This window comes from Melitaea cinxia, chromosome 27 (assembly GCF_905220565.1).
Source record: "Melitaea cinxia chromosome 27, ilMelCinx1.1, whole genome shotgun sequence".
In the NCBI taxonomy this organism is placed as follows: Eukaryota; Metazoa; Arthropoda; class Insecta; order Lepidoptera; family Nymphalidae; genus Melitaea; species Melitaea cinxia.
In genome coordinates, this window is record NC_059420.1 from 11,203,884 (window position 1) to 11,223,531 (window position 19,648).

The window sequence follows — 19,648 nt, forward strand, 5'->3', positions numbered from 1 at the left end:
ATTACTTCAGTCGCTTCATCAATAGTACCTGTACTCAAGAGAGCGTGCCAGTCATGTTGTAGCAAGTATTTATTGATATCTTCATAATACGCTTTTTTAAAGTTACGTATTAACGTAGGAGCTTCTCGTTAAGAAATAATATTTACGTCTAAAACGGTAAAACTAAATGAAGGGTGTGCACAGTCCTCTTTAAGGAGTGGCATCGATTCTGGTTTAACAATTACGGGTAGATTTGAAAAAACGAGATCTAATGTATTCCCAGCGTGATTTTTAAGAGAGTTATATTGTTTAAATCCATAATAGCTTAAGTTTTGTACTAGTTCTAAGCCCGCCTCCTGGACTTCAGTTGCACCCTTTTTTAATAATGAATAACTATTAGCATTCCACGACAGGCAAGGCAAATTAAAATCGCCTGCTAGTATATAATTATCATTAGGACAACGCTCAATTGATGTTCTAAATATATTTGTAAATATTTTTAAATTTAATGAGATTTCGCGCAAATCAGGGGGAACGTAAACAGCGCAAAAATGCAAGTCAAATTTAGAGGCGCAACTACAGGACGGCACAGTAACCCACAATATCTCTGCATTTGCAAGCGACACGTCGAGGTTGTGAGCTATAGCACAGAGTGAACGCCGTATTAATATTACTACTCCTCCGCCGGTACATTTACCACTGGCCTTAAGGTCTCGGCTCGCCCTAAAAACATCATATCTATCATCACATAATTCGGCGTCAAAAATGCCGCCATGCAGCCACGATTCCGTCAGTATTATTACGTCATAATTATTATTCAGAACACTTAGTCGCAGTTCATTACACTTAGTTCTAAGACCTCGAACATTCTGGTAATAGATATTCAAATTTTTAGTAGCCATTTATAACAGAAAAACTAAATATAGAAGTACAAGACATATAAAATAATCAGAATCGTTTACACACCCGATATATATCTCAAAACAATTGCTTAATTCAATTAATACAGCGTTGTTCCATAATTTTATATTAAACAGTAAAAATATATTGAATAGATTACATTGACCAAACACTTTGAAATGACGGATATCGTAGCTATCACAGAGGCATTCAAACACATAAGAAATATGTAAAAACAAAGTAATTCGTCGACGACCGTGAACAAAAGCCAGAAACACGATAAAGAAATTTGAAGGGTAGTGTGCAAAACATATAACAAGCCGGACTATCATGATACGTTCAGCAAAAAAGGTTGCGTTATAAGTAAGTTGTTGTAATTTCATTATTCCGTAATCAATGTAATGTAGGTGTATGTCGCGGCTTAGCAAGCAACCCCATCTAGTGTGCAGATGGTGGCACACGTGAAGTTTTGAATGGTTGCCACCGTTGTCCACTGTGTGGCGCTGAAGCGATCGATTATTTTTTATATAAATTCATTTAGACGGTGACTAGAAAAATATATTCGAAATTAAACGTAAACGCTCCGAACATCTCTCTTCGTATAAAATTAAAATATTGTAAACCGCGACATTAAACGTAGTTAAAATTAGTCTACGTAGTTTCATTCGAAGATCTCCGTAGTTGACTGATCGTTGCTGCCCCATAATTTGGTCCTTCGAGCCGGATTTACTAATAAATTGGACTTCGCGCCGACTGCTATTCGTCAAGGAAAATTCGATGCAGCTACTTCTTCAGTCAACGGTCAGGTCTTATTTCCTTTCTACTCCTTTCCCGTAAACGTTTGAATTAAAAATCGTATCATTTACATTTCAGGCTAGTGACGTTTCTTTGCGATTTGTGCTGATTCAAAGTCTTCGTATAACCGTGAGTACCTTACATTATTCTTACACGTAGGCCTCTAAAATGTCCACTGAAGATAAATTATCAGTGCCTTCGGCAGCTTCCCCCTTGGGAAAACAATTAAAAGATATTTCCGAACTCAAAAAACAGCGAGGTAATTTGAAAGGTCGGTTAACACAATTTAAAAAATATTTAGATTCATTGCCTTGTAATTCTATATCTCAAATTCAAGTTAAAGAAGTTAAATTAAGAATGCAAACAGCTCAAGATCATTTTAATACTTTTAACAACATTCAAAATCAAATTGAGCTAATTTTACCAGAGTCGGAATATACAGCAAACTTTGAGTATGTAGAATCTTTCGAATCATTATATTTTAACGTCCTAGCTACAGCTGAAAGTATAGTCGAAAATTCCGTTGAAAGTCTAAAATGTAGCAGTAAATCGTCAGTGCAATCGAATGTTAAGCTGCCGGACATAAAATTACCCTCCTTTGATGGTTCGTTTGATCAGTGGCTAGAATATAGGAATTCGTATATTACTATGATACACAACCGTTCAGACTTAGACGAAATTCAGAAATTTCATTATTTAAAGGCTTCGCTGAGCGGTTGTGCGTTACAAGTTATAAGCGCTTTGGAATTTACAGCGGATAATTACGTGCATGCCTGGGATCTACTTCATAGTAGATTTCATAATACGCGACTTCTTATACAGAACCACTTGAAATCATTATTTTCTATCACTCCGCTCAAGCAGGAATCCCACTTGCAGATTCGTAGGTTAATAGATACTACACTGAGAAACCTGCGTGCTTTAAAATCATTAAACGAACCTACTGAACATTGGGATACAATAATTATATACTTAGTTGTATCTAAATTAGACGCATCTACTGAGCGGGAATGGGAGAATTATAAGGGATCAATTTTAACTGATTCGAATAAACGACTAAAATTAGATGATTTACTGATATTCTTAAGAAATAAATCGAATACCCTCGAGATGATTAGTTCTAGTCAAAATAAGTTGCCTCAATGTAAGCCTCACGTTATAAGCGAAAATAAGCATTACCAATCAAAAGGCCATGTCATAGGGCATACTTACACGTCTACTAATTATAATAAAAATAATTCTAAGAAGTCATTTAGTTCTAATAAACGAATTTCTCCAGACAATAATAGTTGTTTCTTGTGCAATGGTAATCATCTACTCTATACGTGCTATAAATTTTTAAATTTGTCGGTTAAAGATAGGCTAAAATTCGTTGAAGATAACAAACTATGCAGTAATTGTTTACGTTGTTCAGGTCATTCTGCAACGGAATGTATGTTCGGACCGTGCAAGCAATGTCGGAACAAACATAATACTTTATTACATATTAATAATAATTTGAATAAAGTCGAATATACGCAAAGCGGCCGATCAGCTGATTTAAACGGGACTCGTGAAGCGGCCGGCCGGTCGACCGCGCTTCATAGCTTAGCTACTTGCCACGCGCGGCCGCGAAGTACATTACAACCGGTTTTGCTATGCACTGCGTTGGTAGATATAATAGATCGGAATAATGAAATGTTTACAGCTCGCGCGCTTTTGGATAACGGCAGTCAACATAGTTTTATTTCAGAAAAATTATTTAAACGTTTGAATACGAAACCTATACAGTCCACTATACGTATATCGGGCGTTGGTATGTCTAAAACGCAATCGAATAAATTGTGTGAAATAATTATACGTTCTAAGATAAACGATTATAGTACAAAAATTCGGTGCTACATTTTGCAACACATTACGTCTAGTTTGCCTACAACAAACATTGATAATAAATTTATACGTATCCCTAATAATATTCGTCTTGCGGATCCATCATTTAATATTTCCTCTGCTATCGATTTACTAATCGGTGCTGATTTATTCTGGGAATTATTGTTAAACGATACTAGAATTCGATTAGAAAAGGGACCTTACCTCCAAAATTCTAAATTAGGATGGTTATTGTGTGGCCCGCTTTATACGTCGCAATTAAAAGACAGTGAAACCGATCAAGTTTATTGTAATTTTAATCAAACTTTAGACGACAATTTAAAACGTTTCTGGGAAATAGAAAACGTATCTCAGTCCAGTAACATTCTTACTGCTGATGAGCGTATATGCGAGGATCTATTTAAAAATACGACTAAACGAGACATCGATGGTAGGTTTTCAGTACGCATTCCTTTGAAACAATCACCAGATGTTTTAGGTGATTCGTATAATTTAGCAATAAATAGGTTTTTCGCATTAGAACGTAAACTTGAGCGCACACCAGAATAGAAACGTATGTATCGTGACTTTATAAACGAATATGAATCGTTAGGCCATATGAGACGTGTGAATAAGGTTGAATATCCTAACTTTTTCTTGCCGCATCACGGTGTTTTTAAAGAGCACAGTTCAACCACTAAGCTGCGTGTGGTCTTCGATGCGAGTGCTACAACTACTTCTTCTAAGTCACTTAACGATATTCAGTACCCGGGACCGGCTCTTCAAAATGACATTTTTTCTATACTTTTACGATTTAGGCGTTATAAATACGTAGCCTGTGCGGACGTAGAGAAAATGTTTCGTCAGGTCCTTGTTCAGCAGGATCAAAGGTCACTGCAGTATATCGTTTGGCGTGACAATCCTACAGATCCGTTAGGTATATATCAGCTTAACACCGTAACTTATGGTACGGCATCAGCGCCGTATTTAAGTATGCGTTGTATACGTCAGCTCGCATACGATTGTGATGACGTCATCACAGCTCGGGTAATAACTGAAGATTTATTCGTTAACGATTTGGTTACTGGCAGTGATGATCTTCACGAACTAATATCCATTTGTGAAAACGTTTCAGCGGTTTTACGTTCGGGATCTTTTGTACTACGTAAATGGATATTTAACTCGGAACTCCCTCATACTCAGGTAGCACAGCAGTTTAACGGTGAACACACGCAAAGTAGAACTTTGGGTATTGGTTGGTATAGCGAGAGTGACAACCTACATTACACTACCCAAATAGACGAGTATAACAATATACCTAAGTTGACTAAACGAGTAATGTTATCAATAATATCACAAATCTACGATCCGTTGGGTTTATTATCGCCTACCGTAATTATTTCTAAAATTTTACTTCAAAGGTTATGGCTGAGTAAGCTCGATTGGGATACGCCAGTACCTCGCGATATCGAACTTATTTGGAATAAATTTATGTTAGTTTTGAAACGATTAAATGAATTAAAAATTCCTCGTTACGTAATGAGCGACTACACGCAATACAAAGAACTGCACATATTTACCGACGCGTCACAAAGTGCATACGGCGCTTGTGCTTATGTACGTACGTATAACCATGATTCGGAAATCGTCGTAAAATTATTATGCGCAAAAACTAAAGTTGCTCCCTTAAAGTCTATAAGTATCCCGAGGTTAGAACTTTGTGGTGCTTTATTAGGCGCAAAACTTTATAAAAAAATAATCGACGTTATTCGTTTAACATTTTCAAAGGTCATCTTTTGGACTGATTCGACCATCGTCATCGGTTGGGTTAAGATGTCACCACATCTCTTAAAGCCGTTCGTACAAAATCGCGTAACCAAGTTAAACGAGCTGACAGGTAACTCCGAGTGGTTGCATGTGTCGAGCGAAAACAACCCAGCTGATTTATTGTCTAGAGGATTAGCCTTTGATTCGTTGATTAATTGTGTGCTTTGGTGGAACGGCCCGTCTTTTTTGCAGTGTCTTAAATAATAATATAATTAATTTAGAAAATTTGCCTGACTTAAAATCAAATGTAGTACATAATTTTAGCAGTTTCGAAAACTTAGATTTTATTCAATTTAATAAATACTCGTCTTTTACAAAACTTAAGCGCGTATGGGCCTACGTACTTCGATTCATAAACAACGTACGAGGGGGCGAGGCTAATAGATACAAAACAAAACAAACCGGCTCGTTATCAGTGTCCGAACTAGAGGAAGCGCAGTATACGTTGATTCGTTTTGCACAAATGCAATCCTTTCCGACGATTTATGATAATTTGCTGAATGAAAGAAGTTACACAGGTAATAATAAAGAATTGAATCGTGTGTCTGGATTAAACGTGTTTTTAGACGATAAAAAATTAATTCGTGTTGGTGGTCGACTTCGAAACGCATCTAATTTCGATTTTAATAAAAAACATCCGTTTTTAATGTGCAGTCGACACTGGATGTCTAATTTGTTAGTCAATCATGAACACAAGAGGCTACTTCATGCAGGACCTCAACTTATTTTATACACCCTGCGCGAGACATGGTGGATATTAAGTGCAAGAGGTCTAGTGAGAAAAATCGTGCGTCAATGTGTTACATGTTCTCGATTTAACAATAAGATGCCTAAGCCTATAATGGGAAATTTACCATCTGAACGTCTGGATGCGGGATTTCCGTTTGAGCGGACCGGTGTTGATTATGCTGGACCTATTATGATTATGAATCGTAAAGGAAGAGGTGCTAGGGAAATAAAATCGTATATTTGTTTATTTGTCTGTTTCATAACTAAAGCTGTACATATCGAACTAGTCACGAGCCTTTCGACGGACGACTATATTTTAGCTTTAAAACGTTTCAGTGGTAGACGCGGAAAACCAGTTGCTATTTATTCCGACAATGGTAGAAATTTTGTTGGTGCTGAAAAAGAAATTCGAAATTTAATTCATAATAATTCACAACAAATAAACGATTACGCCTCATGTGAGGGTATTGACTTTCATTTTATTCCACCGTATGCGCCGCATTTTGGAGGTCTGTGGGAGAGTGGTGTAAGGTCTTGCAAACATCACCTTAAACGTATTGTTGGTAACGCCAAATTAACATACGAGGAAATGAATACGGTTTTAATTCAAATCGAAGCCATTTTAAACTCTCGTCCACTGTCACCCTTATCCACCGATCCTACCGATTTCACTCCCCTCACTCCTGGTCACTTCCTCACGGGCCGACCGTTAACTTCGCTGCCATGCGAGACCATTTCTGACGCTACAGGTCTGACGATGAACCGGTACCGCCGTATAGAGCAGTTGCGGCAGCAGTTCTGGCGGAGGTGGTCCAGAGAATACATCGGAGAACTTCAGCAGAGAACCAAGTGGAAAACTCATCATGACGATATAACCATTGATCGTCTCGTCCTCATCAAAGATGAAAATTTACCACCACTTAAATGGCGTCTGGGACGCATAACTCGCATTTACCCGGGGACTGATGGTGTTGTGTTACACGTGTGGCCGACATCCGTACCGCAACCGGAACGACGAGGAGGGCGTTTTCGAAAATTTGCCCTTTGCCGCTGCAGCCATCCAACGATGAAGCCTGAAGTTGGAAGCCGGTTTTTCCAAGGCGGGGGGTATGTCGCGGCTTAGCAAGCAACCCCATCTAGTGTGCAGATGGTGGCACACGTGAAGTTTTGAATGGTTGCCACCGTTGTCCACTGTGTGGCGCTGAAGCGATCGATTATTTTTTATATAAATTCATTTAGACGGTGACTAGAAAAATATATTCGAAATTAAACGTAAACGCTCCGAACATCTCTCTTCGTATAAAATTAAAATATTGTAAACCGCGACATTAAACGTAGTTAAAATTAGTCTACGTAGTTTCATTCGAAGATCTCCGTAGTTGACTGATCGTTGCTGCCCCAGTGTATAATAAAATAAAAATAATAAGTTCTAGTTTGGATGTATATAAATATTGTTTTGATGTATTTTAATATAGTTTTAATATAGATAAATAAAATATTTCGATAATGTATATTAATAAGGTAAGCACATATGATTTTTATATTACGTTTAATTATTATGTTAGAGATAAAATATATTACATATAAGCATATAGTAAATACTAAATATATGTCAAAAAGTGCAATTATGTACGCTTAGTTAAAGTTGCGATTTTGAATTTTGCGAGCAAAACGTCGCACCTGCATTAGTCGCATCACTAATGTATACATAATTGTGTTTGCTCGCAAACGAAAAAAAAAACCGACTTCAATTACATCGACAAGTAATACAACGTAGATCGACGAAAAAATAGTCAAGTAACTACGCGTTATCAAAGATTACTCAAAAAGTAGTTATCAGATCTCGATAAAATTTATATGTGACCACACGATAAACACCAGCTTTCGATTAAATTAAAAATTATCAAAATCGATACACCGAGTAAAAAGTTATTACAGATTTTCGAGAGTTTCCCTCGATTTCTCTGGGATCTCATCATCAGATCCTGGTTTTCTTATCACGGTACTAAACTAGGGATATCCCCTTTCTAACAAAAAAAAGAATTATCAAAATCGGTACATTCAGTAGAAAGTTATGCGGTATAATACAACGTAGGTCGACGAAAAAAGCGTCAAGTAAAAACGCATTATTAGATATAACTCGAAAAGTATTTGTTAGATCTCAAATAAATTTAAATGGGACCAATTGGCACACACCACCTTTCGATTAAAACAAAATTTGTCGGAATCGGTCTACCCGGTCAAAAGTTCTGATGTAACATATATAAAAATAAAAAAAAAATACAGTCGTATTGAGAACCTCCTCCTTTTTTGGAAGTCGGTTAAAAAAATAAAAACCTCAAGTAACACGATTTTCGCTAACTCATTTTACTCAGTTCAAATGTTTTTTATTCGCACAAACTCTTGGTAGGTCCTTGATTTTACGACAAAATGATGAGAGAGATGCAGATGCAATGCAAGTGCCGCCGCTAGACTAGATATCCAAATTTAGAGCGCTATCCAGATCACCGCGTGTTTGTTGTGTTTTTTTTTTAATTATTTTTAAATTTATTAGATTCGAATTGTATTTAACACATTGTTATATTATTAAATTTTCTATTTCATATATATATCCTTTTCCAAACATACTATGTTTTCTACTAGTCTCCCACATAAGTTTTGTCAAACTGTTTATTGCTTTTGTTATTAAATATTTAACATTAACAGGTGAACTAGCTTTTAAGAGATCAAAATTTTTAGAGAAAGTAAAATTTTTTTTTGGCTAATATAGCATGTCGTAGCCATAGGATTCAAATAGAAAATCTCTATCATGGTCAAAGTTTACTGTGATACAATTTTCTATGTACTAAATAATTCAGGCTTCGGCCACATTCAATGTTGTCATCGTATTATTGTGCAATGGTATTATATGTTGATAGTAAAAAAAAAAGTTTATTTTATTCTTTTTAACGTATTTTAATACATACGTACGTACCGAGTAAGTACCGAGCTAGTGAGGCTGAAACTCTTGATCGTAGGGAGGCTCTGGTCGAACGCATAAATTTGGCTTCGAAATAGGTATACAATTGGGGTGATACCAAACCTAGTCAAATTTAATGCTTCCAAAATGCAAGCGTGTCTGTTTACTACTAAACGGAGTCCATTCTCATTAGCTCCGACATTCCGAGGTGTCGCTGTACCGATCACCGATAATATTGATCTTCTAGGCATAAATATCTCGTCTAATATGAACTTCGGACAATGCATAAAATCCAAGGCAAAAACCGCTGGTAAGAAACTTGATATTCTCAATAAATTCAGGCAGTACTTCACACCGGAACAGCTTTTTACTCTGTACCAAGCACAAGTTCGATCGTGCATCGAGTACTGCAGCCACCTATGGGATGGCTCTGCCACGTACCAGCTTGCTGCTTTGGATTCTGTGGATCGACGCACCAGAAGACTCATCGGTGACGAATCGCTGGTTAACTCTAGACTTCAAAATATAGAACATCAGCGCAAGATTGCCTGTGTGTCGGTATTTTACAGGATATATTTCGAAAAGTGTGCTCAAGAGCTATACAATTTGGGTCCACCATCACCTTTCTACCCGGTGGTAGAAAGGTGATGGTGGACCCAAAGGCATCCGCAAGGCATCGCATAAGTCTGCACCGCTACGTGGTTGAAATCCCACGATCTCGCACTAAACGCTTTGCTTCGTCATTTTTAATACGCACCGCTAAAATTTGGAATTCCCTTCCGACTTCCGTTTTTCCAACTAATTATAACTTAGGTATCTTCAAATTAAGAGTGAATAGGCATCTTCTAGGCAAGCGCACGCCATCTTAGGCTGCATCTTAACTTACCACCGTCATTTTATGTTTTCATTTTAAAGCATTATTAGTTTAATTAATTATGATTTGATACATTTAATAGATTTTTTTATTTTTTTAATAACTTCAAAAAAAGGAGGTAATATATCTAGGTAATAATAAAAAGGTAATATATCTATCTATATGTTACATTTTTTCAAGTGTACTGTACGGATGGGACTGAGGAGTGTTAATTTAAAAAGACGTGTTCATAGCAAAACTGCATGTTTATTACTGACATTTAAATATAAGGCTTATAAGGTATACAACATACCTATACTACATACTTAGAACGTATACAACTTACTTATACGTATACTACTATACTACAGTACCTCACCTAATACCGTTTTACCGGGTGGATCAATTTCGATAGTTCTTTTTTAAATCGAAAGGTGGTGTTATTGCTACCATTTGGTTCCATTTAAATTTAAAAATTAATCGAGTTCCGACAAGTTCTTTTTAAGTTATCACTAAAAAATGCGTATTATCTTAACTATTTTTTAAAATTAAGATAATTGTTCTCAAGGAGTTAACATGCAAGTCGTACGTTGGAGCTGAACTGACACACATACATTGTTTTAGTTAATTAAGGGTAATATTACTATTACTGCTATTTTTCCACGCAAATAAATAAATTACAAAAAACAGAGAACAAAAAATGGCCTTATCCCACTCTCCTAGAGCAATTGTTTCCAGGTAATAATAAAATTAATACCTCCAGAGTAAGAAATTTGCCTCGAGACTTTTTTCTGATTCCAACCAGAAAATATTAACGATAATTTGTGTTTGCTCGCAAACGAAAAACAGCCGACTTCAATTACATCGACAAGTAATACAACGTAAGTTAACGGAAAAAAAATAACAAACACACTAGTCGTCTCTACGACTTTCGAGGGATTACCCTCGATTTCTCTGGAATTCCATCATCAGATCCTGGTTTCCTTATCACGGTACCACACTTGGGATTTCTCCTTTCCAACAAAAGAAAGAGAAAACAAGAATTATCGAAATCGGTTCTCAAACGACAAAGTTATCCCCGAATATGTGTTTAAATTTAAAAAAAATGAAATAAAATAAAACAAAAAGAGGGTTAGTAACAATTAACGTTTCAGACTGTAATATCCCAATACTGGGCATAGGCCTCTTTCCACATGTAGGAGAAGGGTCAGAGCTTAATCCAACGCGCTGCTCCAATGCGGGTTGGCGGATATATTCCCTACTATGAGTAACGATCGCTATCAGGTGTACATGATAACAACCGTGACCGACGGCTTAACGTGCTCTCCGAGGCACGGTGGGGAGACCCACAAGGACTGCACAAACACCCAGACCACGGCAAACACCTGTATGGCCAATACAAATGTTTGTCATGTGCGGGGATCGAACCCACAACCGCCAGCGCAACAGATACAATCCATGGCTGTAACCGTTGCGCCAACGCGGCGTCACGGTAACAATTATATCATATAAATTAAATTAATTTAAATTAAATTAAAATTTGTGGCTTCCGGTAAGACTCCCGTGCTAAAAATAATAGTTCGCAGCGGGAGCATGGAGCTGTATCCAGTGATAAATCAATGGGGAGTCCCATCGGTCAGCCAACACACTCAGGACGGTGTTCGATGTTCCGCGCACTTGCTCCCACAGTGAGGCACACCGCTTTTTAATGATCGTGTAGAAGCAATTAGTATGCGCCCCGGCGAACATAGATGACGCGCTACAGAAACCGAACAACATCCTGAAAACGATATTGTATTGGACGCGCAGTGCGCTATGTGCTCGCTGCGTGAAGTCGACCCACAGTCTGCAACTGTAGAAAGATTGAGAGTAAGCTTTGAGAAGCATCAGTTTGGCTTGTTTACTACAGCGTGCAAATCTGTGAATCAACATGTTACAACGAACAGACAGCGCCCTACACTCTCTTTCAATGTCAACCATGTCTAACAAGTTCTCAGTGACCCAGTGACCCAGATATTTGAATCGGTCAACTCTTTTCAGCTGAGAGCCCCCTTGTGTAACATAAGTAACTCCCCAACTCCTCGTATCCTTAGCCCGAAAAACCATGAACTCACTTTTAAGCGCGTTATATTTGAGCCCATGAGCCACTTCGTATTCTTCACATAATTTAAGCAACTTAGTCAGGGTACCAATCGAAGGGTTCAGCAACACCATATCATCTGCGTAGCTTATGTTATTGATGCACGCCCCGCCTATGTGACATCCTTCGTAAATATATACGATTTTATTTTTGTGTTACTTACACATTAGGAGTTTTAGACATTTTTGAATATCATATCAAAAATTGACCGTTCCAGCGGGGATCGAACCTGCGTCTCCGACTGACCGTGTCGGCGCTCTAGCCAATTAAGCTATGGAACGATGTACCCGCTAGATCGAAATTTTTCATATGATGATTTTATTTTCAGTTTAAGCGAACCGTGGCGCCGTCTATAGTGAGTTCTTTACATAAACCCGTAACTATTCAAAGTTTCATAATACAATGAAAATCTTTTACAGGAGACGACACCATGCTATTTTTAATATGTACGATTTTATTTTTGTGTTACTTGTGAATTCTAAAATGTTTGAATATCGTATCAAAAATTGACCGTTCCAGTGGGGATCGAACCTGCATCTCCGACTGATCGTGTCGGCGCTCTAGCCAATTAAGCTATGGAACGATGTACCCGCTAGATCGAAATTTTTGATATGATGATTTTATTTTCGGTTTAAGCGAACCGAAATATCAAAAAAATCCTACGTAAGTGCTGCTGAGCCCCTCGATCAGTTTGTTCATATACAAGTTGAAAAGCTTTGGAGAGGTCAACCCCCCGTGCCTCACTCCACATTCTAACCCGTACTCGCCCGACCTCGAGCCAGCCCATTTAACGCAATTCCTCTGGTTGTCATACCAATATTTAAATATTGATATGACATCCGAAGGTAGACTGGTTTTACACCGTAGCTTATTCCACGATAAATTATATGACACTTAATCGAAAATTTAAAAAATAGGTTTCAATAGTAGATTTATAAATTTATTTTTAAACTACCGTCACTTAAAAAGAAGTAACTAAATTAGTATGAAAATTAAACGCAATTCCTTAAATTTTAACTATTAACAAGAGTTTCACAAATTATTTCAAAATTTCAAGATATAAGGCAAAAAATGGACAGAGCTTCCACTACTAATCAAAGGCTATCTTTTGCTAGCTAGTACCAAAAGGAATCTGCATCCTTTACCGTTACCGATCCAAACTATATAATAAGATAGACTATGATAACTATATAATGAGGTAGTTATGTCAGAAAATATTCAAAAAATTTTAAACTTGTTTGTGCCGCAGCTAAGTCAATATTCATTAGAAATAAAATTAAGTCTAGTAAAAACAAAATTAAAATGACTTGGAATATTATAAATGCCGAAACTGGAAAATCTAAAGAACGTAATGGTGTCAGTGAACTAATCATTGACAATCACTCTATTAAGGTGATTAATCAGGTGGCAACCGCTTTGGAAAAACACTTTGCTGACATACCAATTTCGACAACTAAGGCGCTTATATCATCGCCTGAAGTCGCTGAATCGTTGCTTAAACAAAATTCATGCAAAGGTGATTTTATTTTTAAACCCATATATGCTAATAAAATTGTTGACATTTAAAATTTTAGAAATTAAAAACTCCGCTGATCTCTGGGGTTATCTGTTAAAATTATTGGTACAATTGTTGATATCATAGCACCCCAGACACCTAGCGATTATATTTAATAAATGTATTATAAGTGGTGAGTTTCCTGATCTTATGAAGCCTAGTAGGTAAAAGTAGTAAAGTAATACCTTTGTTTAAGTCCGGTTATCATACAGATCCAACAAATTACAGGCCCATTTCTATTCTACCTGCCTCTAGTAAAATATATGAAAAAGAGATTCTCGGTCAGCTTTTAAACCATTTCACAAGAAATAATCTATTACATAACAAGCAGTTCGGTTTCACTAAAGGACGCTCAACAACTGATGCTGGTGTCGAGCTTTTTATTTCAGCAGTCAATGCTTGCGAGGAGTCGCGAGATACTTTAGGTGTATTTTGTGATTTATCTAAGAGGTTTGACTGTGTTCATCATAACACATTAATCAGGAAACTCAGTCAATATGGCATCAAAAATACCGCACTAAAACTTTTGAGTTCTTATCTTAGTGATAGAACTCAGAGGGTTGAAGTAAATGGTACTAAGTCGTCTGGGTCCATTCTTGTTTTTAATACACATAAACGACCTACCGTATTTAGTAGAGAAGAAGCATGAGATTGTATTATTTGCTGGTGATACTTCATTAATATTTAAATTACGTAGACAAGAAACCAACTATGACGATGTAAGCAATGCTCTCTCTGAAATGGTGCACTGATTTAGTGTGAATAACTTACTTCTCAATAGTAAAAAAACTAATTGTATCAAATTTTCTGCTCCAAATGTTAAACAAATTAATATGGATCCAAAACTCAAAGGTGATAAATTGAACTTAATTAACTCAACCGTTTTTCTAGGAATCACCATTGATTCAAAGTTGCAGTGGGGAACCCATATCTGTCAATTGACGGATAGACTGAGTTCTGCAGCGTACGCGGTTAAAAGGATAAGGTTATTAACAGATGTCGATACAGCTAGATTAGTTTGCTTCAGCTACTTCCATAGTATCATGTCCTATGGCATTTTGCTTTGGGGCAATGCGGCTGATATCATTGTATTTTTTATTCTGCAGAACTTAACCTAATAAATTACAAACATACTTTTATAATTTCAATCAAAGCTTGTAATATTGAAGTCCGATTAGCGTCCGCGACGACATATATACATGTATAAATATAAATATACACATCTATGCCCCGACTTGGGGCGGGAATCGAACCCACAACCCTCGCAGCAGAAAGCAGGGTCACTTAAACTGCGCCAACGGGATAGTCAAAGTAACCTCATCCTTTTTGAAGTCGGTTAATAAAGTAGAAATTGGGGGATGTGTGTAGTGTGTAGGGTTTAGTGTGTAGTGCGTAGTGTGTAGTGTGTAGTGTTTAGTCTTTTGTGTGTAGTGTTTAGTGTGAAGTGTTTAGTGTATAGTATTTAGTGTTTAGTGCTTAGTGTGTAGTGTGTAATGTTTAGTGTGTACTGTTTAGTGTTGTGTCTAGTGTTTAGTGTGTAGTGTTTAGTGTTGTGTCTAGTGTATAGTGTGTAGTGTGTAGCATTTAGTGTTTAGTGTGTAGTGTGTAGCATTTAGTGTTTTGTGTTTAGTGTTTAGTGTGTAATGTTTATTGTGTAGTTTGTAATGCTTAGTGTGTAGTGTTTAGTGTTTGGTATTTAGTGTTTAGTGTTTGGTGTTTGGTATTTGGTGTTTGGTGTTTGGTGTCCGGTGTTTGGTATTTGGTGTTTAGTATTTGGTGTTTGGTGTTTGGTGTTTAGTGTTTATTGTTTAGTGTTTATTATTTAGTGTTTAGTGTTTAGCGTTTGCGTATAGTGTTTAGTTATTTAGTATGTAGTGTGTGGTATAGTACGTACTTCGGGCGGGCTCCGGTGCGTCTTGGCGACGTGCATGAGCAGGCCATGCCTGCACGTGAAGCTGTCCCCGCACTCGCGGTCGTCGGCGTGCCACGCGCGCACGTGTGATAGGTATGACGTCAGCTTGCTGCTCACCGGGGACAGGTTTCGAACACCTTTATATCTTACTGGGCTTACCACGATTTATTTATAAAATAATTGTATTTGCTGGCAAACGAAACAAAACTGACTTCAATTACATCGACAAGTAATACAACGTAGGTAGACAAAAAAATAGTCAACCATCGCATTATCAAAGATTACTCCAAAAGTGTGACCACATGATAGACATTGGCTTTCGATTAAATTAAAAATCGCCAAAATCAGCATAGCCAGTAAAAAGTTATGTGGATCTTCGAGGGAGTCCCTCGATTTCTCTGGGATCCCATCATCAGATCCTGATTTCCTTATCATGCTACCATACTTAGGATATCTCCTTTCCAACAAAATGAATTGTCAAAATCGGTTCATAAACGACGAAGTTACCCTGAACGATGATGTTTTGAGTTCGCTGATATAAAATGTATTCAATCTCACACTATTTGTGGATGTTCTTCGTTGTTCAATTTTATTCATTTTTGAAAAATCTGCACGCTTCATTGATAAAACAACATTTTATAGTAGGACACCCAAAGAATCTATAAACCCAATTATGCTAACGTTTTAAAAAATATATACATTTGTATGTCAAGCCGTGAATTTTTGAATCCAACTACGTAGTAAGCCAGATGACCGCGATCTGTATGCACATAGTTGTAAACGGATGTGATTCTAGACAAGAGAACAGTCTTGAAATTAAAGTATCAAGCAATGAAATCCCACATTAGAAAAATTACTATATTTCCATTCGCTTAATTTCCTGTAGAATAAGAAGGCAGTGATATACAGTATATGTAAGCAAATAAATAGAATACTCGTAGATATATATCTATTTGCAAACCACTACTTTCCAAGAGTATATTACAATATTATTAATTTGCAACGGGTTTCATTACACATATATTTTATTTACTGTCATTGTTATGGCATAAGACAGTAATATATATCTTTCAATTTTAAAATAAAAATATAACTGCTACTTTAATAGTTTAATTTTATTATAAATTATTATATTTGTATAAAGAGGTATTTGCAGGGCTAAATTACGTTAATAGTTATATTCGGAGCAGTTACAGCCTCCAGTAATATTGCCTACACAATTGAACTGTTTGAACGCAGGTGGATAGCGACACCGACAAGCCGGAACCTGGTTCACAACGCATGACATGGAAGCGCAAGCCGAGGAGTTGATATCATGAGTACAGACATTCTTCCTGCATTGAATATCTTTTTCATTTGAACCTTTTCTTTTGTAATATTTTGAACAAGCGCATTCTATACCTGAAGATTTCTGGATACTCTTATTTCTTTTATATTCAGATTTCCGATTTGTATTTTTTGGATCGAATTCATATAATCCTTGATTATAATGATCTGATCCTTGTCGATACGACTGCTCAGCTGTAAAATCACATTTATTATCATAATTCGGATCTCCTGATAATTGGGTCCTACGATCAGGTATTAATTTTGTTTGATTATGAAGATATCCAGGATAATGATTGTTATTGCTGAAATTGTCGTCATGCATTTTATCTTGTATATTTTGCTTGGAGTTTTCAGATCCCTTACAACATCTAGCCTTTGATAAAAAACCTTTGTATGACGATTCAGGGAATGAAGTGTGATCATCATAAGCGAGATCTGTTGTCATTTGATCATGGGAAGAGCTAATTTGAAGGGACTTGTGTCTTTTATCACTCATGTTTGTGGACTGCGAAATTTTCGAAAACCTATTCTTCTCTATTGTTTTTGTTTCATTGATATTTCCGCGCGATATATTGTCATTTATTCTAAGATGAGATGTAGCCGTAGATTCATACATATTTTTATTTGAGTTTTGTTCTCTTTGACCGTTTGAATTATTAAAATATATAGATGACTGGCCTTGTTTCTTTAAACTTTGATCTTCTTCAGTATGATTAAAATCCTTTGATGTATCGGGTTGTGCAGCATGAATGTATGGAGGAAAACAGCATTGATTTGATGCATCATTTTTTTGAGTTAGTACAGATTCGTTAGTAAGATTTTTTAGATCAGCTTGTGATAGTTGTGGGGCTGATCCGAACATGGTCGGCTGTGATGATTTATTAAGATCTTGAGAACTTTGTAAATAACGCCTATGAAATCCTGTTAGACTCATGTCGTTACGTACCTGATCACCATCTTTATACGAGTGTACTTCAGGAGTAGCTACACTTTGATTGTTGATATGAAAATTTGAAGTATCCACATTCATATTCTTGTTTGTTCCTGAAAATTCAGGATCAACAAAGATTGTTTTATTTGTATTTGAATTAATATTATCTTGATTTTTAAAGCAACATGTATTTACATCTTTATTTTCATATTTGCTGTCTATGACAACTCGTGACGATTGATCTAGTTCATTTGCTATATTATCTGGTACGGTATTATTAAGTTTTGAGTAAGTGTTTAAAAATGAGTCTCTTAAAGGTATTTTGTCGCTTCTATTCTCTTGATATGGCCCTAAATCCTTTTCGAAATTTATTTTATCTACATTACCGATGAATTCATTGTTATCACAAAACTCTTCATCGCTATTTCCGTTTTCTTCAACATTTTCTCTATTTACATTTTGATGATTAAATCCATGAGGACATATATATGGATTTGACCTCTTACAGCTGTTAGAGTTGCTGCAGGCGTTAACGCAGTGACAGACTGGAAGTTTTTCAGTACAAGATTGGTAACAAGAGGAAGTGATCACTGCAGGCCTTGTTACTGGATGATACTGACAAGGCCTAGAAATCGGTAAACGTAAACTGTCAAGACATGGCCGTGGTGTCGCTAAGTATGGTGGTAAAGGCACTTTTTTAACTTTTTTCTGATTTCTGTAGTTCGGGTTCATTGTGACAATGGTAGCATTTTCGTAAGCATATTTTGTAACACAGATAAATTTATGATTTTCCGATTAATAAGTTAAATAAGTTTTATTTCATATCCTTATACATTTTCGAAATTTTTACAACTTTTTAAGTTATTTACTATTTAATTGTTTTAAAGTTTTTATATGTAAGAAAAATATAAAATATGGCATTAGCATAAATTTGTGACAGAATTGTCAAATAATGGATAAGTACAACAGAATATTAATATTAAAATACTTTTCAAAGAGAGTCGGTATTATACAGAAAAAACTTTCAGAAACATCAAAAAAAGGTTTTTTGGAACTATTGTTTTTTTTTTAATATTCGTATTAGTCTTAACAAAGGCATTGAACATCTATTCTTATCTTACAAACTAGCTGTGCCCGCGACTTCGTCGTGACAAAAAGTTATTGTTCAGTTCGCATTTAAAAAATTAATAAATTTCTAAAATAAAAGTAGCCTAAGTTAATACTTATTACATCAGCCATATCCCGGTAAAAGTCCCGTCAAAATCGGTCCAGCCGTTTCAGAGATTAGCCGGAACAAACAGACAAACAGACAGACAGACAAAAATTGTAAAAAATACTATTTTGGTATATGTACCATGTATGCATACATATAAATTTAGTAAAAAGCGGTTATTTTAATATTACAAACAGACACTCCGATTTTATTTATTTGTATTTGTATTATATATTATTATATAGATAAATAAAATTGGAGTATGCTATGGTATATTAATAAATAATAAATAAATAAATATCTAGTTATGTTAGATCAAAGTATGAGAACAATAGAAGTAAATGCTTAATCAGCGGAATAGGAGAATTCACGTTGTCTCATGCTTTGGGATCATATCGACGCCCCCGGGGAATCAAGTCGTAAAGTGCTATTACCACTGTTTTAATGTTTTTGTATTTTCGGCATCTATAAGTCGTAATACATCTTCTGATTTTTTTTATATTTTTGTTCTAAAAATCCATGAAGTTATAACAATTTATATTTTTATTCTTCGAAAATTATATCACAACTATAACCCATAATAATATCGTAGTCATATAATATGGAATAAACACCTGTCTTAATAAGCTGGTAAGCCTTTATACCATTTTATTCACGTAAAAAAAATGGATAGTTAAT

At 36.0% G+C, this 19,648-nt stretch overlaps 2 protein-coding genes and 1 pseudogene across 2 annotated transcripts; 2 read left to right on the forward strand and 1 right to left on the reverse strand.

Moving 5' to 3' along the window:
- Nucleotides 1–1,842: 1,842 nt before the first annotated feature.
- LOC123667024 lies at nt 1,843–4,092 on the forward strand. Its single transcript, XM_045601033.1, has 2 exons — nt 1,843–2,818; nt 3,854–4,092. Exons 1-2 carry the CDS (start codon nt 1,843–1,845, stop codon nt 4,090–4,092), a joined length of 1,215 nt encoding a protein of 404 aa, XP_045456989.1.
- Nucleotides 4,093–4,098: 6 nt separating this feature from the next.
- LOC123667086 lies at nt 4,099–7,425 on the forward strand (annotated as a pseudogene).
- A 7,054-nt stretch (nt 7,426–14,479) lies between these two features.
- On the reverse strand, nt 14,480–18,489 carry LOC123667025 (probable serine/threonine-protein kinase clkA). The gene is made up of 3 exons (XM_045601034.1): nt 16,899–18,489; nt 15,480–15,646; nt 14,480–14,542 (listed from the first exon to the last, which is right to left on the reverse strand). Exons 1-3 carry the CDS (start codon nt 18,487–18,489, stop codon nt 14,480–14,482), a joined length of 1,821 nt encoding a protein of 606 aa, XP_045456990.1.
- Nucleotides 18,490–19,648: the final 1,159 nt, after the last annotated feature.